The sequence below is a fragment of the Bactrocera latifrons genome, unplaced genomic scaffold, assembly GCF_001853355.1.
Source record: "Bactrocera latifrons isolate USDA-ARS-PBARC rearing strain unplaced genomic scaffold, ASM185335v1 scaffold_56, whole genome shotgun sequence".
NCBI lineage: Eukaryota > Metazoa > Arthropoda > Insecta > Diptera > Tephritidae > Bactrocera > Bactrocera latifrons.
This window is the reverse complement of record NW_017537223.1, coordinates 1227997-1250449: the sequence shown is the minus strand read 5'-3', so window position 1 is coordinate 1250449 and position 22453 is coordinate 1227997. Positions and strand designations below refer to the sequence as shown.

At 38.6% G+C, this 22453-nt stretch overlaps 2 protein-coding genes across 2 annotated transcripts in view; one reads left to right on the top strand and one right to left on the bottom strand.

The window, feature by feature from the left end:
- LOC108974510 (inositol-pentakisphosphate 2-kinase) overlaps positions 1-22453 on the bottom strand; it is a 111608-nt gene that overhangs the window by 85236 nt on the left and 3919 nt on the right. The window lies entirely within an intron of this gene.
- On the top strand, positions 4400-5045 carry LOC108974512. The gene has a single exon (XM_018942400.1). The coding sequence runs from the start codon at positions 4426-4428 to the stop codon at positions 4975-4977; it is 552 nt and encodes a 183-aa protein (XP_018797945.1). The 5' UTR covers positions 4400-4425; the 3' UTR covers positions 4978-5045.

The following is a 22453-nucleotide window of genomic DNA, read 5'->3' as shown; positions in this document are numbered from 1 at the left end:
AGAGTAAGCTCTTTAAGTTACTTTGTTTCTACTACTAACGACTACGACTAATTGCATGATAAGTGCAAAAGCTGAATATCAGAAAATATTGCTAGTCGAAAGAGTATTTTCGCATTTCTAATGAGAATTCAACTTATTATCTTATATTTTTAATGAACTTTTATGAACCAAATGCATACCAGAGATATTATTCCATCAGGCTAAAACTTTTCTGGTATCTCGTGGAAAAGCTGCGCCAAGTAATTTTCACTGGCTTCCCTTGAAGCCAACTTTACTCCATTGAGGAAATTCTGCATTGACCAACATGTATCAAAATTTCCCAGCCAAGCTCTCTCAATTTTTACCGAGTCATTAAAGATGTGTGGTCTAGCGTTGACCTGATGGAAGACGAAGCGCTTTCTGTTGATCAGTTCTGACCGTTTTTTTTTTCTTTTGGGATTGCTTGTTTCAATTTGAACCAGGCTGCAGCAGATTCCTCTCCAATCCCACCAAACACTCAACATAACCTTTCGAGGCGTGAATCCTGGCTTTGCAATCTTTTGTTGAGCTTCACCACGCTTGGACCGTAATCTTTTTCGCACATTTTTGTCGTATTTGATCCATTTTTCGTCACCTTTTACCATTCGCCTCGGAAATGTTTCGAGAGCTTACTATAACTTAAGCTTTCCATAATGTGTTATGTTAGGTGGAAGAAATTATGTTTGGATTTTGGCTGAACGCTTTCAGCATAGAACACGTGATCACATCAGATCTTCAATGGTGTCATTTTGGAGCAGGACACGAGGTGAGTGAAAGAAAGTGCGAACTTGTGAGTACTGAGTCGAAAATTAAGATCAAGTTCTAATACGCTCCTCGTTGAGAATTTCCGCAACTTCACTGCCAAAGGATAATGCGTGTTGGTGCCATTTTTCACATCCATATCGCCGTTAAAGCGCTTACACTAATTTAACATATGAGCGCACCGAAATTGCATTTCTGCTGGATTTGTGCATTCGTTTTGAGCTTATTCACGTTCGCGGACACAGCAGTGTATAAACACACGCACATATGTATATTTTGTGTGAGGATGTGTGTGGTGGAGTCCGCGTTGTCGGTTGCTTAAATCGGATGCAGTTCCATAGCACATTTGATAGAACTCACATTTTAAGTTATGAATTTTGCGTTTTATTGCGAGCGCATAGCATGCATTTAGGCGCTACAACCACAGCACTTGGCACTACATATTTCACTATAATAATGGCATTTCATGCTTATTTGCAAACTAACAAGCAAAGCTGTTTTGCCCATTTGTTTATGCTGCGCAAATATGAGCATAAGTAAGTCTGGCAATCGGGTAAGGAACTCTAAGTTTTCGGGAGGTTAGAGCGCATTGCTGCGGTGTGCTGTCAGAGTTGCATGAAAGTTAGGCAAAGTACAAGTTATTGCAGTTGCAAATTAGCGACTTTACTATATACTTGCGGAACTGTGCGGCTACCCAGTGTTAACTTGAAGTTTGTGGATGGATTCAGTACTTATTACTACCGAGGTATTTGGTTAGAAAGACATTTGACTTAACCTCAGTTCTTAACAAAAAATTTTAAGTTTAGTCTTGGCACCTCCCTTGTTGCGTATGCAACAATTTCAATATAACACAACACCCTTTATTACCTAGTGGTAGACCCTGCTTCGAGCTAACTACGCACGAGTGGCAAAGTAGTGGTTCCAAAGTTTAGTTGGCAGCCAGCTGGGTATGTCCCACTTTAAAGCGCAACAACTATGTTACTATGTTTGGTAGATAAAAACAACTACTTACCTACATGAGCTCATGCATACATATACACACACACCTGCTCGTTTGGCTTACTTGTTTACACATGTGGCTTTCGCATGGCCCACAAAAGTATGCTTACATTTTAAGCTTGCTCAACGTCATAATTTACTATTTTACACGCATTGCTTGCGCCATTTTCAATGTCTTTGCTTCTGCTGCTACTGTGTGTGGCTGTGTGTGCGCAACTTAGCAAACAAAACCGCTAGAGTAACATTTTATAAAAACGCGCGCCAAAAAGCAAGCAAAGCGAATACGCATAAACTTACGAAGCAGCGTTAAGATATGAAGTGAAAAAGCAAAACAAAAGCAAAACTCTGGCAAGCGCAAGCTAGCACACATACAACACATTTGGGCGCTTTGGCATGTTCAGACTCAACCTTGCATGTGCGAGTGTGTGTGGACGCACGGCAGATGTGCGTTTTCCTTTGCTATCTGCACGACCAGAAGATGTGAGCAGCATATTGTGGCATGCCACTGACAACACATTCTACGTCTGGCAAAAATTTTGCTCAACGTGTATGTGCCAGCCTGGATTGCTTCAAACATATTGATGTATGTACATACAAGCGGGACAATCAAGCTTTTGTTTGCCTACCTTCTGTCGTAATAGACTATTTAAAGGAACCCGTGGTTTTACCGGAAGCTATCACTAACGATTCTTTATATAAAAGAAAATCGCTGACTTTCTAACTTTCTGTCATGCTTTTTGAAGATTTAAGAGGTTTTAAACAAGTCGGGAGCTTATCTATCCAGAATATCAATGGTTAGTGCTAACCAATAGTCAACAATTGCCAATTTGTAGTAAGAACGCAACTGAAAACAAGTAAGGAAGGGCTAAGTTCGGGTGTCACCGAACATTTTATACTCTCGCATGATAAAGTGATAATCGAGATATCAGACGTGGTTGTGAACCGATTTCACCCATATTTGGTACATGTCATCAGGGTGTTAAGAAAATATTATATACCGAATTTCATTGAAATCGGTAGAGTACTTCCTGAGGTATGGTTTTTGGTCCATAATTTTTAAAAAAAGCCTGGATGCAGCTTCCTTCTGACATTTCTTCCGTAAAATTTAGTGTTTCTGGCGTTTTTTGTTAGTCGGTTAACGCACTTTTATTGATTTTCAACATAATCTTTGTATGGGAGGTGGGCGTGGTTATTATACGATTTCTTCCATTTTTGAATTGTATATGGAAGTGCCTGAAGGAAACGACTCTATGGAAGTTGGTTGACATAGCTATAGTAGTTTCCGAGATATGTACAAAAAAGTTAGTAGGGGGCGGGGCCACGCCCACTTTTCCAAAAAACTTACGTCCAAATATGACCCTCCCTAATGCGATCCTTTGTGCCAAATTCATCATTTTAATATCTTTATTTATGGCTTAGTTATGAAACTTTATAGGTTTTCGGTTTCCGCCATTTTGTGGGCGTGGCAGTGGGCCTTCTTATGGAGCCAAGAAATACGTGTACCAAGTTTCATCATGATATCTCAATTTTTACTCAAGTTACAGCTTGCACGGACGGACGGACAGACAGACATCCGGATTTCAACTCTACTCGTCACCCTGATCACTTTGGTATATATAGCCCTATATCTGACTCTTTTAGTTTTAGGACTTACAAACAAGCGTTATGTGAACAAAACTATAACACTCTCTTTAGCAACTTTGTTGCAGGAGTATAAATATCTATAGACCAATGCCTAAACAATAGTACTTTTCAGCCATAACTTTTCTGAAATTAATGGCGGTTTTTCTGAAATCAACCCGAATATGGGTGTCTGAAGAAATTTCCTTAAGCTTTTTCAAAGCTTTTGGCAATACCTACCGAGATATGCCCGGCGAAAGAAAGTAATGTTTTACGTTGTGGATTTTACTTAGGCTGCTATAATAGGAGCTCTAGTATGCGTGCATCTCGACAACTGTCGAAGCCTTAAGCCACATGCATGTACGGTATATTAGAAAGAAACAGCTCTTAGCAGAAACAGATCTCCCCTCCATCCAATCGGCAGCTCTCTTCTCCGCTGCAAATGTTCGGGAATCAGTAGCGTCGAACGCAAACCCAACTTGCCACTCTCAGGGGCAAGAACCGATCGTTTCAAAAGGCGTTCTATCCCGACAAACCCTTTCGTTTCCACCTTCGTGGGTGCTTCGCTTTTTAGCGAAGATTTCCCCCACATCTCAATAAAAAATAAAAAAACTTGAAATATATCAGAAACTCTTAAAAAGATATACGGCGGTCGGCTCCTCATACAAATATAGTGTATAGCCTTTTTGCGAAATATGTCACAAAGCGGCAAACGATTCCAACTGCAACTCGGCATCGAGGCTACATGAGATGAACTCTTGCAAGTTTCCACCAAGTATCCCAACTAAGCATTCATGTATGCCCCAACCCTTCCGTTAGTAGAAAATTAGGTCAAAGGTTTGTGCTTACCTAGTATTGCCAACCATCTCGGTTTAGAATCAGAATCAAAGACAAAAACCGAATTCCGGTTAATTAGCCGAAAACTTTATGAAGCCACGCAACCCCAACAAATCAGTTTGTCATTGCTTTTCATTTGGAAATTTATTTTCGTTATCGTAAAGGCAGAAAAATGTGTTTTAGAAAGAAATGGTAAACACAATTACGTTTAGCCTAATAATATTCTTAAATGTGCTGACTGTGGGCGCGAATGGAACGATCGATCGCACTTGTTCGCTCATGACAACCGTAAAATGGGTTGATGTGTGCCACGGAACTGTAACGAACGAGATGAAACTTAAATACAAAGATCAATTGACAAGCATTGGCACACCCTTCAAAGTAATGGTCTCCGAAAATGCGAACGTGGGCTTTCTGGTGACTTTCTATGATTCATATCTGCGAAATTGTAGCTCGCTGCATGTCGATAGCAATTCGGTGGCCATGTGTGAAAATAAGGGGAACTACACGATAAGGAGATCTATGATACACTGCTTTGAATTTTATCTCTTTTATGCGGATGAATTAATGCGAACATGCTACGATCCGGCAGATTCGAAGACACGACAAGCGCCACCAATTCAATTTACAGCACTTCATTATGCCTACAAGCCACCGATTGAAGCAGGTCAAGCTCGTTTAGATGTAGCAACGAAATGGGTATTTTGGTTAACCGCTGCTATTCTGGTGTGGATAATGTAAATACATACAAATACATGTCTATATGTAAACTAATGATTCACATTAAAATATTATATGAATATGTCATATTGCACGGACGCTCGATAAATATACTGGGGGCTTCTTATTCATCATGTTTAATTGTTGATGCATCGTTTGGGAAGAACTCGTTACTATTCAGCCCATTTAATGATCTTTATACAGCATCTATTTTTATGATTTTGTTTTTGGCTAAAAAATATTGTGCAGTCGAAAAAGTCTTTTCGCATTTGTAATAAAATTTCAACTTATTTTTTATATTTAAAATTAACTTTAACGAACCAAATATGTAGCATTTTGGTCGACCACTTTTTGAAATTTTTTCTCCAGAGACATTGTTCCATTAGTCTAAAACTTTTCTGCTTTCTCGGCGAAAAACTGCGACAAGTAACTTCACTGGCTTCAATTGAAGCCAACTTTACTCCATTAAGGGAGTTCTGCATTGACCGAAACAAATGGTAGTCAAGGTCAAGCCCACATGCTGGATGCATCAAAACTTCCCAGCCAAGCTCTCTCAATTTTAGCCGAATCATCAAAGATACCACACACATCGTTGTCCTGTTGGAAGACGAAGCCCTTTTTGATGATTAGTTAAGGTAGAATCAATCATTCGACCAGGATGGAGCAGCCCATAGGGAATGATTCCTTTCCAATCCCAGCAAATACTTAGCATAGCCTCTTGAGGCGTCAGTCCTGGTTTTGCGACTATTTGTTGAGTTACACCACGCTTGGGCCATGTTCTTTCTTCCACACTATTATCGTATTTGATTTATAATGAAAAAACTGTTTTTGAAAATTTTTGAAATGGGACTCTTTATTTTTCATATCGAAAGATCGAACTCGAATACGAAATATTCATTTATTTATTTCGTTCGTTGTGAAACTTTATTTCTTTTCCTTAGTTTTGTGTTGTGAAAAGAAGACGCAACGGTCAAATGAGTATTGGCCTCGCATATTTTTTATTTATCATCTACAGTCTGTGCAGTCTTTGCAGTGTGACAGATGCGGCGAAACTAAGGGAAAGCTGTGAGCCCCTCCTGAACTCAACCTGGGTACATCTGTGCAATGGCTTTATAACAAAAGAAATAAAAATCAAATACAAAGATCAGTTGACCACAGTCGGCACACCTTATAAGATTATGACCATGGCAAAGCAAAGCCATGCTTCCCTGATCACCTTCTTCGATTCGGAAATACAGAATAGCAGTTGGATCGCAATCAATAAAAATATGACGATAACATTAGCGAGAAGCAAAGAGATCAAAATGAAACCAAAGATGTTTTATTGCTTCAATTTCGGCCTGGAATATTTGTCTGATTTACTGAATCTGTGTTTCGACCAAGCTGATAGTCTGGCAAAACTGAAATGCCAATGTTTATACACGGTACTGCATTATAGTTACATGCCACCGCTGGTTTCGGCACAAGTTCGCTTGAATGCCGATGTCGCTGTTCATTTTATGCTAGCAGCTATGTTTATGAGTTTAATTCAAATGAATATCTTTTATGAATAAGAAGCGATATGTAATTTTATAGAAAGATGAAAAAAGAGTGTATGGAAATGGGGTTTGTTTATTATCATTCGAAAGAATATTGTTTGGCATTTATTTTGAAGACTCTCTCTTTTAAATGATGCCCGCTGCTACATCTCAGATGGTCCATCCATTGAGTCCAATATTCGATGACTCGTTCGAGCGTTTCCACAGGGAACTGGCGAATGCCAAGCGTGATGTTCTGCTCAAAAGCTTAAATCAAAGCCGGATTGTCCGCATAGACATTAGACTACACATATCGCCACAGGAAAAAATCGAACTGTGTGATATTATACGGCCTTGGTGGCCAATCGGCCAGCACAAAACGTGAAATTATCTGCTCACTGAAGTGCTCTTTCTATAAATCCTTTGTTTTATGCCAAACCATGTTTTTTTCTGGATGAATGGACAACCCCCGAACTTCTTCAAATTGCTTTTCGTTCAAATGTTGCAATTTCGCTGGTTTACATACCCATTGAGTCAGTAAAGGGCCTCATCGTTGAACACAATTTGGCTCGGAAACGTCGGATCTTCTAAGAACTTCTTAGCATGAAATTAAATGTAGCATTTTAAGTTGTCCGCCAGGTAAAAAGCAATTGCACACACACTTAAGCGTAGACACACACACACACACACTGTTACAAGAACATATGTACTATATATACAGTTATTCTTATGTCTAACTTGGCATTGCGGCAGTATCACGGCGAAGTGAAGTTTTCTAAACGCCGCGGGCTCAAATACATTTCTATACCATAATGTTCGTGCACATACATATACACACTCACACACATATATTTTATAATAATAATGCGATAGTAAATGAACAACCCTTAAGACAGCTCCTCAAGTTGCGCCGACATTTACTTCTTCGCGCCATAAATTAAACGAAATTATGGGGTGGTTGGCCTCAACGCGCAACAATATGCCAGACAGCACATGAGCCCGGCTAACTGCCGCTAGTCTTGTCACAATGCAACCCAGGAATGCGGTGCAATCAACTGTGAAAGCCGTGCCAGAGCGCTGAAATTGTAAGAATACTTATGCAGAAGTCTTAAAATGCTACAACGAACTTCTTTGACTGCATGGCATACGTTTGTGTGTGTGTGTGTGTGCCACATATACGAAGCGGGGTAAATACAGCTGACTCGCCTAAAGTTGCTGGCATGCGGGCTGCACATGGAGGTATTTACAAATTTATTCCAATCATGTTTGAATATATAATATATAGTTATGTATATACATATATACATATAGTTTCGTTTCACAATACTGCCGCTTGCTAATGCCTCTTTAAAATATTGTAAGCCACGTGCTAAGTTTTCTTCGTAGAAAGCAATGAGAGACAAAATAATATGCCGGGAAATTATTGTAGTGCTGCTTTTTGGATATAAAGAAAAATGAAGCTTCAAAAAAGCTTCTAAGTATATGATGTGTTCAATATTTTTGCCTTATAAGTTCCAAAATATCATGGCACTTAGTGCGTGAATGAAATATTGGGTTCATATTTTCCGGTGCTGCGACTACCAGCGTTGACCTAGGAAAAGGCTAACGGGGATTAGTCATATGACCCAGTTCGGAGCCTCATATCTCCGTCACCAAAAATTAAAAGTTTTTTGCGCTTATAGCTTATTATCCAATTCTGTAGAAACCTTTTATCACTGGGAATGAATTGATATGAATGTGAAGAAATAATATGTAATTCACAAATTTGCCTCTAGCATTCACCAATCACTATAAAGTTCGCTCGATGGTCAGTATTAAAAATGTAAATCACATTAGGCAATGACCTTCTCTGGAGAATCTCTTCACAAGAGTATGCTTAGCATAAATGTCAAATGCATGTAATCACTTTGACAGCTTGTTTCAATACGATGGCTGAAATCTCATACCTATAAATGGTTATCAATTTCCAGGTTCCCTTCTTTTTTAGACAAAAAACATAGAAACCTCAAATTTAATGGGGAATATTTATTATCAATCGAAAAAATATTCTTTGGCATTTATTTTCGAATAATATATCTTTCAAATGTTGGCCGTGGCTACGTCTTAGATGGTTCATCCATTGCGTACAATTTTCGATAACTCGTTCCAGCATTTCGACTGACAAGGCCTGAAGCCAAGCGAGATTTTCGTCATAGACTTTAGAATATACATATCAACAGAGGAAAAAGTCTAACGGTGTGATAACACACAATCTTTGTGACCAATTGGCTGAACCAAACAGAGAGTGTTCCCTCAATAAATCCATTGATTCATGTGATGTGTGGGAAGTGGCGCCGTCTCCTTGAAACCAAATGTCCCCGAAGCCTTCAAGTTCAGACTTCAATTTTTTGCTTCAAATATTCGGTTATCATAACGCTTGCCTTTGAAGGTTACGATCTCATCAGCATCATTTCTTAAGAAATATGGCCCCATGATTCCACCGGCCCACAAACCACACCAACCCGCTCTTTTTTCGGAATGAAATGGCAGTTCTGAAATCTTTTAAGGTTGCCCTTCGCCTCAAATGCACGTAACCCACTCCCAGTGTTTTCAGGAAATATTAAAGCGCCTTCAAGATAATTTTTATATTCTTGACCTCTCTTCAACCATATTTACATAAAAACATTGATATATGCAACATTAAAAAACAATTATATACACATGCTTTATATCTATGAATAACACATGCTCGTACGTCGACGTGTTCTGACATTTTCGCACATGTGAACTTTCATGACTGCGTCTCGGTTATTTAACCAACTAAGTTAGCATACAGCCTTGACCATAACAATGAGCAATGCTGAGAACTGAGAATCCACAAAAGCCTTAAACTTAAAGCATTCAGCAAAGCGTGAATTCGTGCAAAAGCGTGCAAGTGGAAAAAGGTGAAAAATGCCAGCAATTAGCAGGCTGTTGGTTTCTCTCTCAAAACAAAAAAGGTAAAGCACTTGAAGAACTCATTTTCTGTGAGAATTTAAGAATTTTACGTGTGTATGTAAAATGTTTAGTGGAAGTAAATTCTATCTTAATCGCAACTACTTAGACTCAAAACAGGAAATTAGAAAACAGCCAGTTGGCCAATATGTCTACCCTCAGCTCAGTTTCTTTATAGAATATGGTCGGTCGAAGGCATACCCGACGATCGGAATTTAAGTGCACTGTGCCCGATCTACAAAAAGGGAGACCCCACAAACTGCGCCAACTATCTTTTTTAAAAAATTGTTTTCAATTTTGGCATTTAAATTGTGACTTCATTATTCTCATCTCAACACTTCGGAGCAACAGAGTCGGCGAATCAAGAGCAACACAAAATGAATTGCATTTTCTTAAAGCCACTGACCAGCATTCAAGCACAATTTGTTAACTTTGAGTGATGCTGCCAAAGCGCCAGCTTAACTCGCCCAAGTGTCGGTGGCCACTTTTCGACAGCATCAGCACTCAGGTATTTTTTATTTAATTTGACGGGCTTGGTCTTTTTGCGCCTCACTATCAGCCAGCCACGACTCGCCCGTGCTGTGTCGACTGCAGGAACAGCATCTTCGCACTTCGGACATTGACGCGTTTTGTGTAACTCAAGCGCAAAAAAGGGTGAAAAGCAAAAGTGAGCTGCGCGGGAGGGAAGCTGTCTGTCGTTGTTGCTACAGTGTCGGCTATCTTTGTCTGCTATTTTCGTGTTTTTGTTTCCATTTTAGAGATGATTGGCGTTTGACGGCTACTCACTGGTTTCCACTGTGTTGGCTTCGTTCGGTAGGTGGGCGGGCGGACTTGTTGCCGTTAGAAATAATAAAAGGTGAATAACAACTCAAATTCGTCTTTGGTGGGCCGCTCTGCACTTTATGTGTGCTGCGTATTTGCTTAATTCTCTTTAGTTGTGCTTGCTTCTGTCGAATTTTAGCCATTCACCAGTGATTGCTGCTAAATATCGAATGATAATGCTGTGACTTGCTTGGAGATTTCCTTCACAATTACGCAAAGAAGTTGTTGACATTATAACGGTAAAAGGTTTTGAGCGGTGAGATATTCAATATCATGCAACATGAAACTTATTGAAAAGTTGCGAATGCAAAAGTGATACATTACACAAGTGCATATTTGCTTACTTTGAGTCGAGTTCGATTTTTCAAGTGACTGTTGAAGCATATGATGTTTTAAAATTTTTATTGTGCATTATTTCGATTCGAATTTTAATCGATGGCTGAAACAACAAAATGAATGTAGTTAACTATTGAGAAGTGATAAGTATATCTATGGCAAATTCAGGAGATGACGCTGAAATTATGAGTATGATTTCGAACCCTAACTTCAGGTGGGTACTTCAAATACTTCATTTCTGAAGCGAATGGTAACAGGAGCCGAAAAGTGGATCAAATACGGTAGTAATGTCCGATTTTTTACAAAAATGTTGAAAACTAACGAAAACAAAAAACTTTAAAAAGGCCTACGATCTTTGAAAAATATCAAAAATTAACAAAATGGCGTCATTTTGAAAAAAAGTCGTTTTTTTTGGAAAAAAAATTGTCGTTTTTTAATGCCAAATTGACAATTTTCAACCAATCAAGAAGATCGTAGGTCATTGTACAGTAAATGTATTCAAAAATACTCAGTTTTAATTTGAAGTCAATCGGTCAATTTCTCGTGGAGTATGACGCCAGCAATTTTGAAAAATGTCGTTTCGAGATAAAAGTTTCACTTATATATGTTTGCACCTCCGATCGTTCGTTCTTTAGAATGCTGCCATCCAAACACTATTACAGATACCTTCCATAACTGTATATGTATGTGTTTTGTTTAATGGGTAGGGATCTCTGGCACTTTGTGAAATCAATGCGCTTTGTGATTCTGATAATTTGGATCTAAACGCAGAACGTTAATTATCGATTATTTAGGGTGTTTCAGGAGATTTTGGTGAAAAATTCTAATAGTTTCTGAGGCATATGGGCTGATATAAACATAATTTACTTGCACAACATATGTAGAAAACAAAATATGCTTCACCTTCCGACAGTATTAGTTGCAGTCAAGCATATTACTACGCCACAGATGACTTTAAACCTCAGATTATTGGCAAGAAATGTGATTCATACACAGTGGCGTATAGTTATGCAATGTAACGCATATATGTACATAACTACTATATGTATATTAGGGTGAGCCAAAAATCTACCTATCGTATTCATTTGTTATGAGCTTATATACAAGAGAAGAATATCCCTCAATATCCCTGTAAAAAAGCAAATTAGCTTCAATTAAATGTCTCGGTGAGTATTCAAAGTTTACAATATAAAAAAAAACGCGTTAAAGAAAAAGAATGAAAAGAATCATTTTCTACCGTTCAGCAATGCGATTTTTGGTAAACAATAAAACTTCCTAAAACATTCCTCAGTGGAATTTTCTTCAATTCAAATTCAAAAATTCGTACATTTGGAAGCTTTGAAAGCTAGACTTTAAACACAAAGCTAAAAAAATTTCCTTACAGGGATATTTTTTCCCTGCATACTACATCTTCATTCCATTCGATGTGTTCTGTTTTTTTTTATGCTTTTGGCTCACCTTAATGTACACACTGTCCAATATAATTACCTTTATTGCTATTTACTATACTGTATTCGTTTTCTTCTTATCTGTATGCATTTTACTCTTACTTTCATTTCGTGCGCATCACCTCGTTCTTTTACTGCCAAGCATAATATCTTCTCTCTTTTCATGGATTTTTTCATTTCTTTTGCGGTGTGTCAGTTAGATGTATCAGCTGTGACGCGTAATCGCTCGCCGCTACCGCTGATGAATAATGAATTACGATGCCACAAAAAAGCTAAACGAAATAAACACTACCGCTCTTGCGTGCTCCTCTTCCTCCATCCGCAAGCCTACTAAAAAACCAGAACAACTCCCCTGTGGCTTTAAGAATGTTTATGAATATTATATCGCAGATAAAGAAATGAGAAAAAAATAAAATTAAAAGTGATTTATTTGTTGCTGTTACAGCGGTCATTTGAGATCTGAGTCAAGACTGTCAAGCCTACAAAGGCAATTATCACTTGAAAAATAAAAATTTCGCTTAGGCAGTGTATAAATATTTATCAGATTGTAGACTGGCAGGAAGAGTGTTTCGATAAGGTGTGTCACGAGAAACTTTTGACTAATGCACATTTTTTAAATTTTTTGGAATCTTGACCAACTTTTTCTCTTTGCAAGTTCTTTAATGAAAGAACAAATTCTTATTTTGAAATTCGGGAATTGGTCATGCCATTGAATTTATAAGAAGGGAATCTTCCGCCGACACTTCAATTCTAATACAACTATAAATTCATATACATGTCTTTTCATCGACGAACAAGTGCAGAGTGAAAGTAAGAAGCGGAAAATAAAAGCAAAATTAAATGTTTACCAGCGCCACTAAGCACCCGCCAATCGCTGTGGGCAGCTTTTGAAGCTTTGTTTGGGCAAAAGCGTTCAAGCAATTGATGGCAACTCCAAAATTGGTAGCTCTAAATTGGAAGTGAAATGGTTTAGGTGCCAATTTCGTTTATGCTGAAAATTGCTGAACGCGAATTTAATTGATTTTTTGCATTCTCCGCAAAGTTAAATTGATAACACTACTTATGGTAAAAAGCGGCACATAAAAAAGGTGTCAAGTTCAGTTGCATAAATATTTACAAACAAATAAATATCAGCGAGCCTCGCTGGCAAATACGTTTTTATGAGTGCATTCTGCTTTTGTCTGTAAATTTATATATATGTGTATTATATAAATTGCTGAATTGCAAATAAATTAAAACGCGGCAATAAATCCAAGCAGCCACACTTCCTGTGCACTTTTTTGGCTGACTCAGAGTTGGCGACTACGATTGGCGGAATGCTTTGAAATTAAGTGAAATTTATACTACATTTATATACCATATACATATATCTTACCTAGCATATATAGCTGCTATCGATTGTGGGAAATGCATTTTTATTTATTTTTTTGAAAGAAATATTGTTGTGATCGCATTCATTGATGTGTGCGCTAACCTTCTAGCCACATTTCTCAGTTAAGCATGGTAGAATTGGATCAGAGAATGTTGAAAAAATATTGACGGCAGCGAAGCTGATCAAATGACAAAGTGTTTGTGGTTTTCTGATAATAATACCTATTAATTTATATCTAAAAAGTCCACTAATGGCATTTGCTGATTAATACTATTCCGGATCATTTCTAAGCCAGATTTTAAAATTAGTTTTTCAATAAAATACTTAAAACATTCTTTGGGCTTTTTTCTAAAAATATATACTTCCTAGCTCCGATTAAAATGTTTGATATTTATTACTTATGTCAAAGTGACCATCCGCTCAGACAGCAGAGCGGCTAGCCTTGAACTCATTTACAGTGCCTTCAGAGCAGGTCGAAGAGTGCCTAACGTCGCTATCAATGGTCACAATAGAACACAATCGTTATATGCGCTATCGCAAATGCCTTTTGACCCTAGATCGATGGCAAAAGATGTAGTGATCTGTTGTTATTAAGGATAGCCTCTCTCTAGTATTAAGATTGACGTCCCATTGACGTCCACGTAGTAAGGTTGAGAATCTATAGAAGCTGTATGGAAGAAGACGAGGTGGAAACAACTCAAGACTTAAACGCCTGTACAAGTTTCTATAGGCTACTAAGAGTTTTGCTAAGTTATAGATCGTACACAAGAGTTCTTCCATCACACTGGACTACATCAAACAAAAACCTGATCTAAACTAACCTAGCTTACTGGACACTTGCCACACGTCTCGTCACCAGTAATGCTAATTAAGGCATGTTGTTGTTGTAATGGTTATCTAGTCCCTGTTAGGATCAGATAAGTTGTCATCAAGGTCATCCAACGTGCTATTTCGACGGGCTCGGACCATAGGAAGAGAGGTGTCGGAGAGGTGAGGTGTTAGCTGCGCATGCAAAAAGTTGGTTAGAGTCAAGCGGAGGCTCGTTGCATGCTGGAAATATTTCTGGATAAGGAAGAGTTTAACCTGCTACAGTATCCACAACGAAATTCGATTCCCCGACAGCTGGTTCTACGTTACCGGAATTGACCCGGGTTTTACCTATCCAAGGGCTGTTTTTCGGTGATCTAATCCCATTTGAATCGTTAAGTTTAACATTAATGGCAGGTAGTTAGCTTCGTTGCCAAACACCTCTTTGACTCGTTGTCAAGTATAGCATTGACACGTTTCATACCCAAAACATTAACCAAAAAATCTTGACTTTCAATCACTATTTCTTTAACTTTTTCGACGTTGGATGGAAGACTGTGATGAGATATGTTTTCGATGATCTCACGACCTTCACTGATACTTTGTACCACTGAAATACTAGCACTTGTGTTCATCATAAAGGGGACTCCACAAAACACTTCTCCAACATTAGCAACTATTCTCTAGCCGATTCCTACTTAAAACACGAAGTTTCAAGCTCGTTATAATTTTCTTTGGTAAAAATCGCCAGACAAACTACACACTAATTGACATATGGAATTAACCTTCACACGCAATGGAAAAGATTGTTCCTAAGTGTCCGGGGCAGGTTTCACTAGATGGTATATAAAGGTGTGAGATAAGCCATATTTTACGTCAGTATGAAAATATTGCATAGTTTTGAAAAAAATCATTATTTTGACTGAATATTTATTTTGTCTATTTTTGAATAGAGCTTCTCTTCTATATGTTAACTAGAGCATTATTTAGATCGAGATGTTCAGGAAATTGTTGTTGCAGACACCGCACAGTTCCAGTGAGACAACGCTTAACTTTGCTGAAACTACTAATCTCTTGAGCTTTGAAAATTCTTGCCGTCTAGAAATATACAATATAGTATATCCATCCAACTCAAATATTTAAAAAATTTAATGTCAGAATTCTTCTATGTTTATATTCTGACTCACCCCGTATAGGTACAAATGTACATAGATATTTTCGTTTATGTTTGCTCATTTTTTAAATCATAAATCATCACTTATTTGCCATGCTAAAAGCACAATTTAAAATATTAAAACTGTCACACAGTAATATTCATAATGGAAAACTGTTATTACGCTGATCACAGGGCGAAACGCGACTTTATTAGTTGAATGACCTCAGCATTGTGTCATTGTAAATAAGCATGCTGGATTTAGTATATTTTTCTATATCTACTCAAATTGTTGGCAATTTCGAGCTTCGTGTTCTTAAATTACGAACGTCTTTTAAATAAAACTCATGTAAATATGTAAGTAAGTGTGAGAGAGCTGTGTTTGTAGAATTGTTTGCATGTGCCAAGGTATGCAATTACATGGGAAAAATCGCGCTGCCATTGTCATCCACAGCAGTGCCACAAATTTCGCTGCCACTACTAACCAACTGAGAGCGACAGCGCGGCTTTTCCTCCGTGTCAGCGCACGGCGCTTCCGGCCGACGCGTCGTCATCATCAACGTCTCCGACGTGTCTCGCGTAACACATAAATTATGCCTCAATTTTTGCCGTTGTTGCCTATTTATGTACTTGTCCCTTGTTGGCAGGCAGTCAGCGCGAAGTATCGAGTAAGAAACGGCAAGAGGAAGCATTTGAGCATTGTGGAACTCGAATTCATATCAAAGGACAGCTTACTTAACAATCGTGATTTCTGCTGCCACCGATGCCACCGCTGCTTGGCAACGGCGCTGAAGAAATGCCTGTCGAGGCAAGCAGCCAGTCAAATAAGTCACCCCGTCAGTCAGCGACTCACTCACTCACACATGCAGGCATTCAGCCCTTCACTCGTGCATTCATGCCGGCAGTCTGACAACTCACATGTGAAGAAATGCCACTTCTTCCTTGGCATCGCCTTGCAGGCGCTGGAATGCTGAGTGCAGCTGCTTTGCCAGCGTCCTTTCGGCTTTTTCATTAGTCTGTTGATCTGGCGCTTTTGTTGTCAGCGCATAACTGTATACAYATATCTCAGCATATATGAGTGTATGTTTGTGTGTGTGTAAGCATAGGTGCATGCAGTTCGGCGGCGTCTGCTCGGTCTGCGCCCGGCCTTGTCCTTATCCGCATTGCAATGAATGTTGTCGACAACAGCAACAACAGCAACAACAACAGCAATGAGAACAGTAGCTGCATGTCGGTAAATTGCTGCTTGTTCGCTTAATATCGAGCGGCACTTAGAAATTAGGAATGCCAGTCGCGTCCAATCACGACTTGCGCGCCCGTATTTCTTGTCGTCATGCTGTCACAGCTGCGCCAAGTGCGCGCGCACACACGCATGTGCACACCAAATACGTGTGTTTGCGGGCACATAATTCCTGTCGTCGTCTATGAATACCTATGAGCCAGCTATCAGCGCTGCCGCTCCTTGAGCGCCCCACTCGGCAGCGCTGCTGTGCCACTGTGCGCCGTTATATTTATTTCATATCCTTTTAGTGCATTTATTCCATTTGTCTATTTTTATGATTCTTCAGTCGTTATATTTTATTTGAAGCTTAATGTGCTCCAGAACAAGCGGCGCGGTTGGTTGCTTGTGGTATGCTTGGCGTTCGACGTCTGTGTGCCGACATTTTTTTTTTTGTACAAATGTTTGCGAGTTTCATTTACTTCGGTGTCCATTAGTCTGCTCGTTCGCTGTATGGATTTATTGCGCTGACATATCAGCAATGAGTTTGCATGCATTGCACTTTGTTGTGGCACAATTCACTTCTCGTGCAACATGCCGACACAATTTCATATAAGTACATATGTAAGCCGACTTGCTGCTACTTGTCTGATGTCCTTATATCTCTTACAAAATTCGTATTTATGGTTTTTACAAATATGCAATCGTACGTGTTCGCATTCACTATTTATTTATACTCACTTACCACAGCCAACTACTCGCCTCAGTTGCAAATAGCTGCGAATGCATGCCTGTGTGTGTGTGCGTGAGTGCGTGTGCGGCAGTTTAACTGTGTCAATCCGCTTGCTAGCTTCACGAAAGCTGTCGCAGCAATGCCCGATTTGAATGCATCTGAGTGGATACCTCAAATATAGCACGTCCACACAAACACGTAGACACACATAAAAGCATGCTTGCTAAATGGTTGACTAGTTTGCAGAGAAAATCCGAATATGACTAGCAAAGCAATGCAGATGAAATGTAGCACCCGAAAAACTCTGGTCCACCGACCGCTCAAAATATAACCGCTTTTTCATATTGTAAAGCTACAAAGTGGCGCAAAGCTTGGATTCTTTAAGAAAGATGTTGAATTGCCCTCTGGAAGTCATTGTGGTGTTCTTCGCGGGATTTTTCACTGAAACTTCTTCACCTGGTCCTTCCAACGGAGTGCAGACCTTTCTCTTCATCTGCTCCCCCGGAGGTTGCTGCGTGGAATACTCTCAAAGTTGAAGTGAGTTCTTCTATTCGGACGACATGACCTAACCAGCATAGCCGCTGTGTCTTGATTCTCTGCCAATACGAAAAGGTCCGCAAATCTTCATCAGATGTTGTCTACATCCATGCCTTTGCACGTTATGGCAGGACGCGAATGATGAGTGACTTGTAGAGTTTGGTCTTTGAGAGATTACCTTACTTCTCAATTGGCTACTCAGTCCGAAGTAGCAACTGTTGGCAAGAGTTATTCTGCGTTGGATTTCGAAGCTAACGTTGTTATTGGTGTTAGTACTGCTTCCAAGATAGACGAAATTATCTCCGCTTCCTATGATAAAACAGAACTATCGCCGCCCTTGTTGAGGTCAATTATATCAATATCATCGACGTACGCCACCAGCTGTACACTCTTCGACACATCCCTTTTATTATTTTGTCCGAAATACCGAAATAACCCTATAACCTTTTAAACAGACTGACGCAAGGTCTATATTACAAGTTGTGCGTTCTCAGAGTATATTCTGTTATCGCAAATAAAGGAGTACGAGCTCATTCAACTGTTGGGCTCTCTCTTTTTCATTTTTATGTTTCCAAGTTCAAACATTGCCTACATATGGGCTTTTTTTTTAGCAAAGTCTCACACCTGTTATTTTATATAAATATTTTTTATGGTGAAAAAGTATTGAAATAATTTTTGGTTTTCATAGTTAGTGAAGATTATCAAATTGTACCAGCTTTGGAAGACGTATATTTAATTTTTCACTAAATAGCAAGCAAGTGCGAAGCAATGAAGGCCTAACTTCACTCAGAACGCGTTGATTTTCAACCAGTGATTTCCTCTGGCATGTTGGCTAACCGACTGCCTAACACTTGAACTACATAAATCATTTTTTATTTTCGCTTTTATGGCTTTTATGTGTTACTCCGTGCGGTTTGAATCATGCTGAAGCATCACATTCGATGGCGTGGCTTTCAAATAAATATGTATGAGCGCATCATGTCATCAATACGGCTGTGTGTGGCATAGATCCGGTGCAACGAAGCGTGTGTATGTGTGTATGTGTGCGTGTGGAATGTTTGGCAGGATTAAAGCAGTGCATCAATGCACAAACACTTTAGTGTTCAAAATGATTTGCTGACTTGTAATGCTCCGCATGCACAACTGGGAAGCCGGAGCGATTTTTGTAGATTTATGCTCGCTCCGCTCAGAGGATAATTCACCCAGCACAGTCGACAAATCCGCTCATTCATCATTGACTCTTGGCTCCACAATGTTATTTAAATGCAAAATTATTTAAGCATAACATGCACACACATATATACGAATATAGATATAGTGGCAATTGGAGTAAAGTGGACGACCTATGCGTTCGAACGCCTTAAAATATGCTAAATGCAGTTATATAATTTGCTGCTGTTCCTGGTTTTAACGAACGACAAGTTGATACAATCTTAATTACATATTTACAAATTTATTTTACCCAAATTTTGGTTGGTAGTTGATTGCAAATGAAAGATAGACTTATATTTGTGGCATTAAAATTATTTACCTGAATTATTACATATTTGAATTTTTGGTTAAATACCAAGGCAGTTTTGTGAATTAATGTCGGAATTTATTCATGTGTTATGTTCAATGTATGTCATTAAAGTTTTCCGCTGCGAAGCATGTAATGCGTAAATTAATGGCTTGTTATGGCCGGTCAAGGAAGAAAATAAATTCTCTAAATCACTTTCGAAAACATTTTCTCATCTCTTGTTCCCTTTCGCAAGCTAAAGATTTTTGGTTAACAATTCGGTTTTGCTTAAAAAATATATACAATTTGGGTAGTCGAAAAAGTATTTTCGTACTTCTAAACAAACTTCATTTCATTTTTTATAATAAACTTTAATGAACCAAGTATGCACCATTTTTGTCGATCACCTTTTGCTATTTTTTCTCTAGAGATATTGTTCCAACAGTGCAAAATTTGTCTGGTTTCTCGGCGAAAAACTGCCACGAGTAATTTTCACAAGCTCACAAATAGAAGTCCGTTGGTGCAAGGTCAGGGCTATCAAAACTTCCCAGCCAAACTGTCCCAGTTTTTACCGAGTCAACAAGTGGAAGACGAAGCCCTTTCTGTTTATCAGTTCTGGCCGTTTTTTTCGATCGGTTGCTTCGATCTCAGCAGTTGTTGTCAGTCAAATGTTGAATCAATCGTTCGACTGGAGTAGCTCACGGTGGATGATTCATTTCCAATTCCACCTGACGCTTGGACCATGATCTTTTTCGCGCATTATTCTCGTATTTGATCCAATTTCGTCTCCTGTTAACATTCGCTCCAGAAATAGTTCGATTTCATTTCCTTTCAGCACAGAATCGAAGATATTAATTCGGTCTATTAAATTTTTCACAGACAATTCATGTKGTACCCAAACACCGAGCTTTTTTTTTTGTAGCCAGCCTTTTTTAAATTGTTCAAACTGTTTGATGRTGAATGGTAAGTTCCTTAGCGATGTCATGGCTGCTTATGTGACGGTCCTGGTCAATCAATCTCTTCTATAATTTCATCGTATATACGACTATATATACGACTGCAACGACATCTATTSACAAAATACGAAACACTTTTTCGACTACTCAATATTATTTCCATTGATTCAGATAGAATTGCATTGGGAATATAACTGATGAAATGATACATTTGGTTTAACAATTTTTAAGGTTATGTACTCGACCGATCCCTTAATATATGTAATGTTTATTAATTTTTTTAATTTTTATTAAGAGCGAACCATATTACCTACGAATATGACGAATGTAAATTCATTTGTCACAGTGAATCTTAAAAGCTTTCCGCCTCCCCTTCCAATGTCGGGTCATCATGGCTTTTTGCTAAAATTAGTTCAAAGTATGTGAATATTTATGCCTATTCGGGGTTGTCCCAACCAACTTTATATACCGCAAAGAACAGACATTTAGTCGGCGCTTGTGAAACGTATACTCAAAAATATCAAAAAATATAATTTTACTGTCCTATCGTAGCATGTAATGAGCAATTCATTTGAAATTACACAACACACTTCCGTCAATTTATCCGAATCAATAGTTCGTTTTAATCCCGCCAACAACTATCTGAGCTTTTGTCAGTTGTCACTCGCACTATCTACATACAATAACAGTTATCTTATCGCAATGCAAATAGACGCATAACTGTTTCTATTTACACAAGTGTGAGTTGCTCAACTTCGTTGGTTATCTTTTTCAAAAACAAAAGTGCATCAAACCAAAATTCCACTGGGGTGATGAAACACCGCTATCGACTTTTACACCTAAACCACCAACCAGCGACAAAAACCGATAAYTTCATCACAGCAACCACACAGAAAGGGCTCTATTTTAGGTCAATGCCAAACTGTTAACACCAAAMACCAAATCAATATGATAAGGAAAGGAAATGTTTTATTTATATAAAGATAAATAGAGTAATTTCTGGTTAAATGGATTTACCGGAATAAAGTTGGATGGCAACAAAAAGTTCATGTAGCAAAGGGTTTAAAAGAACTTAGTATGTGTCTTTTTTGTTAGCGAAAGAGGTGTATAGATAGTAACTTAATAGATTATGAATCAAGGCGAGAGTAGATTTTACCTCCGAATCTTTCTATTCTTAATATTTCGCCTTAGAGCTTATTWAGAATACTATAAAGTTTACTTTCGATGCGAAAGGTTTATCTGTGAATTTTTACCAAAGACAAAGTATTCAGTGAAGGTCGGGAAGCCATTGAAAATTTGCCTCGTACGAGTCGTCCTCTGGTAATGACAAAGTAAAGCACTTGAAAATCGTCGTGTAGGCATCAGAGTTCTAGCAGAGCATCTATGTATTCCCAATGGATCGACATTTTGATTAATGTTTTTAGCTTGAAAAGTATCAATTCTAGATTCGCACAAAAATACCTGCATCTTCTGCGTAAAATAAATGCTTCATAACGCAGCAAAAGACCATATATTCGTTAAGTTCACGATAACTGGAGACCAAACATGGGTTATAATTTTGACTCAAAACTGCTTATCAGTCTAGCGAATGGCGCTCCAAATTTAGTGGAAACCGAAAAAACACAAATTCGTTGTAGGCACTGAGGACCAACACTCGATGATGGCACTTTAGACAACCACAGCCGAGACTTACAGTAAGTCAAAGGAAAACTGGATTAAGTGTTGGCATGCTTGCATTGGCTCAAAAGGAGTATATTTTCAAGCCGATAATAAAGATTTATATGAAAAAAAAAAAACGCGAAAATTTTGTTTTTTTCAGTCCGAGAGGTGAAATACGAGCATCCCAGCGGTATGAYACACTCTAGGAGGTRTCGATAGTGAGGCCGCAGAGTCTGTYAAAAKTSGAGGCAARCGCAGGCATCCYWAACGATGACTRCTTTTCTTGGATTYTGCAACTGAACTCCATCTGGTATCGCAAAGGACCAAACTGGTCTATGCCTGGCTTATTGACCTACCAGATTAACTTCAATTCACCAAAGAAGTTCAGCGGCCACACAAATTGATCACTGAGTGGATACTGAKTTCAGAAACAAACAAACAAATTATACAGACAGATTTTTCTTGGA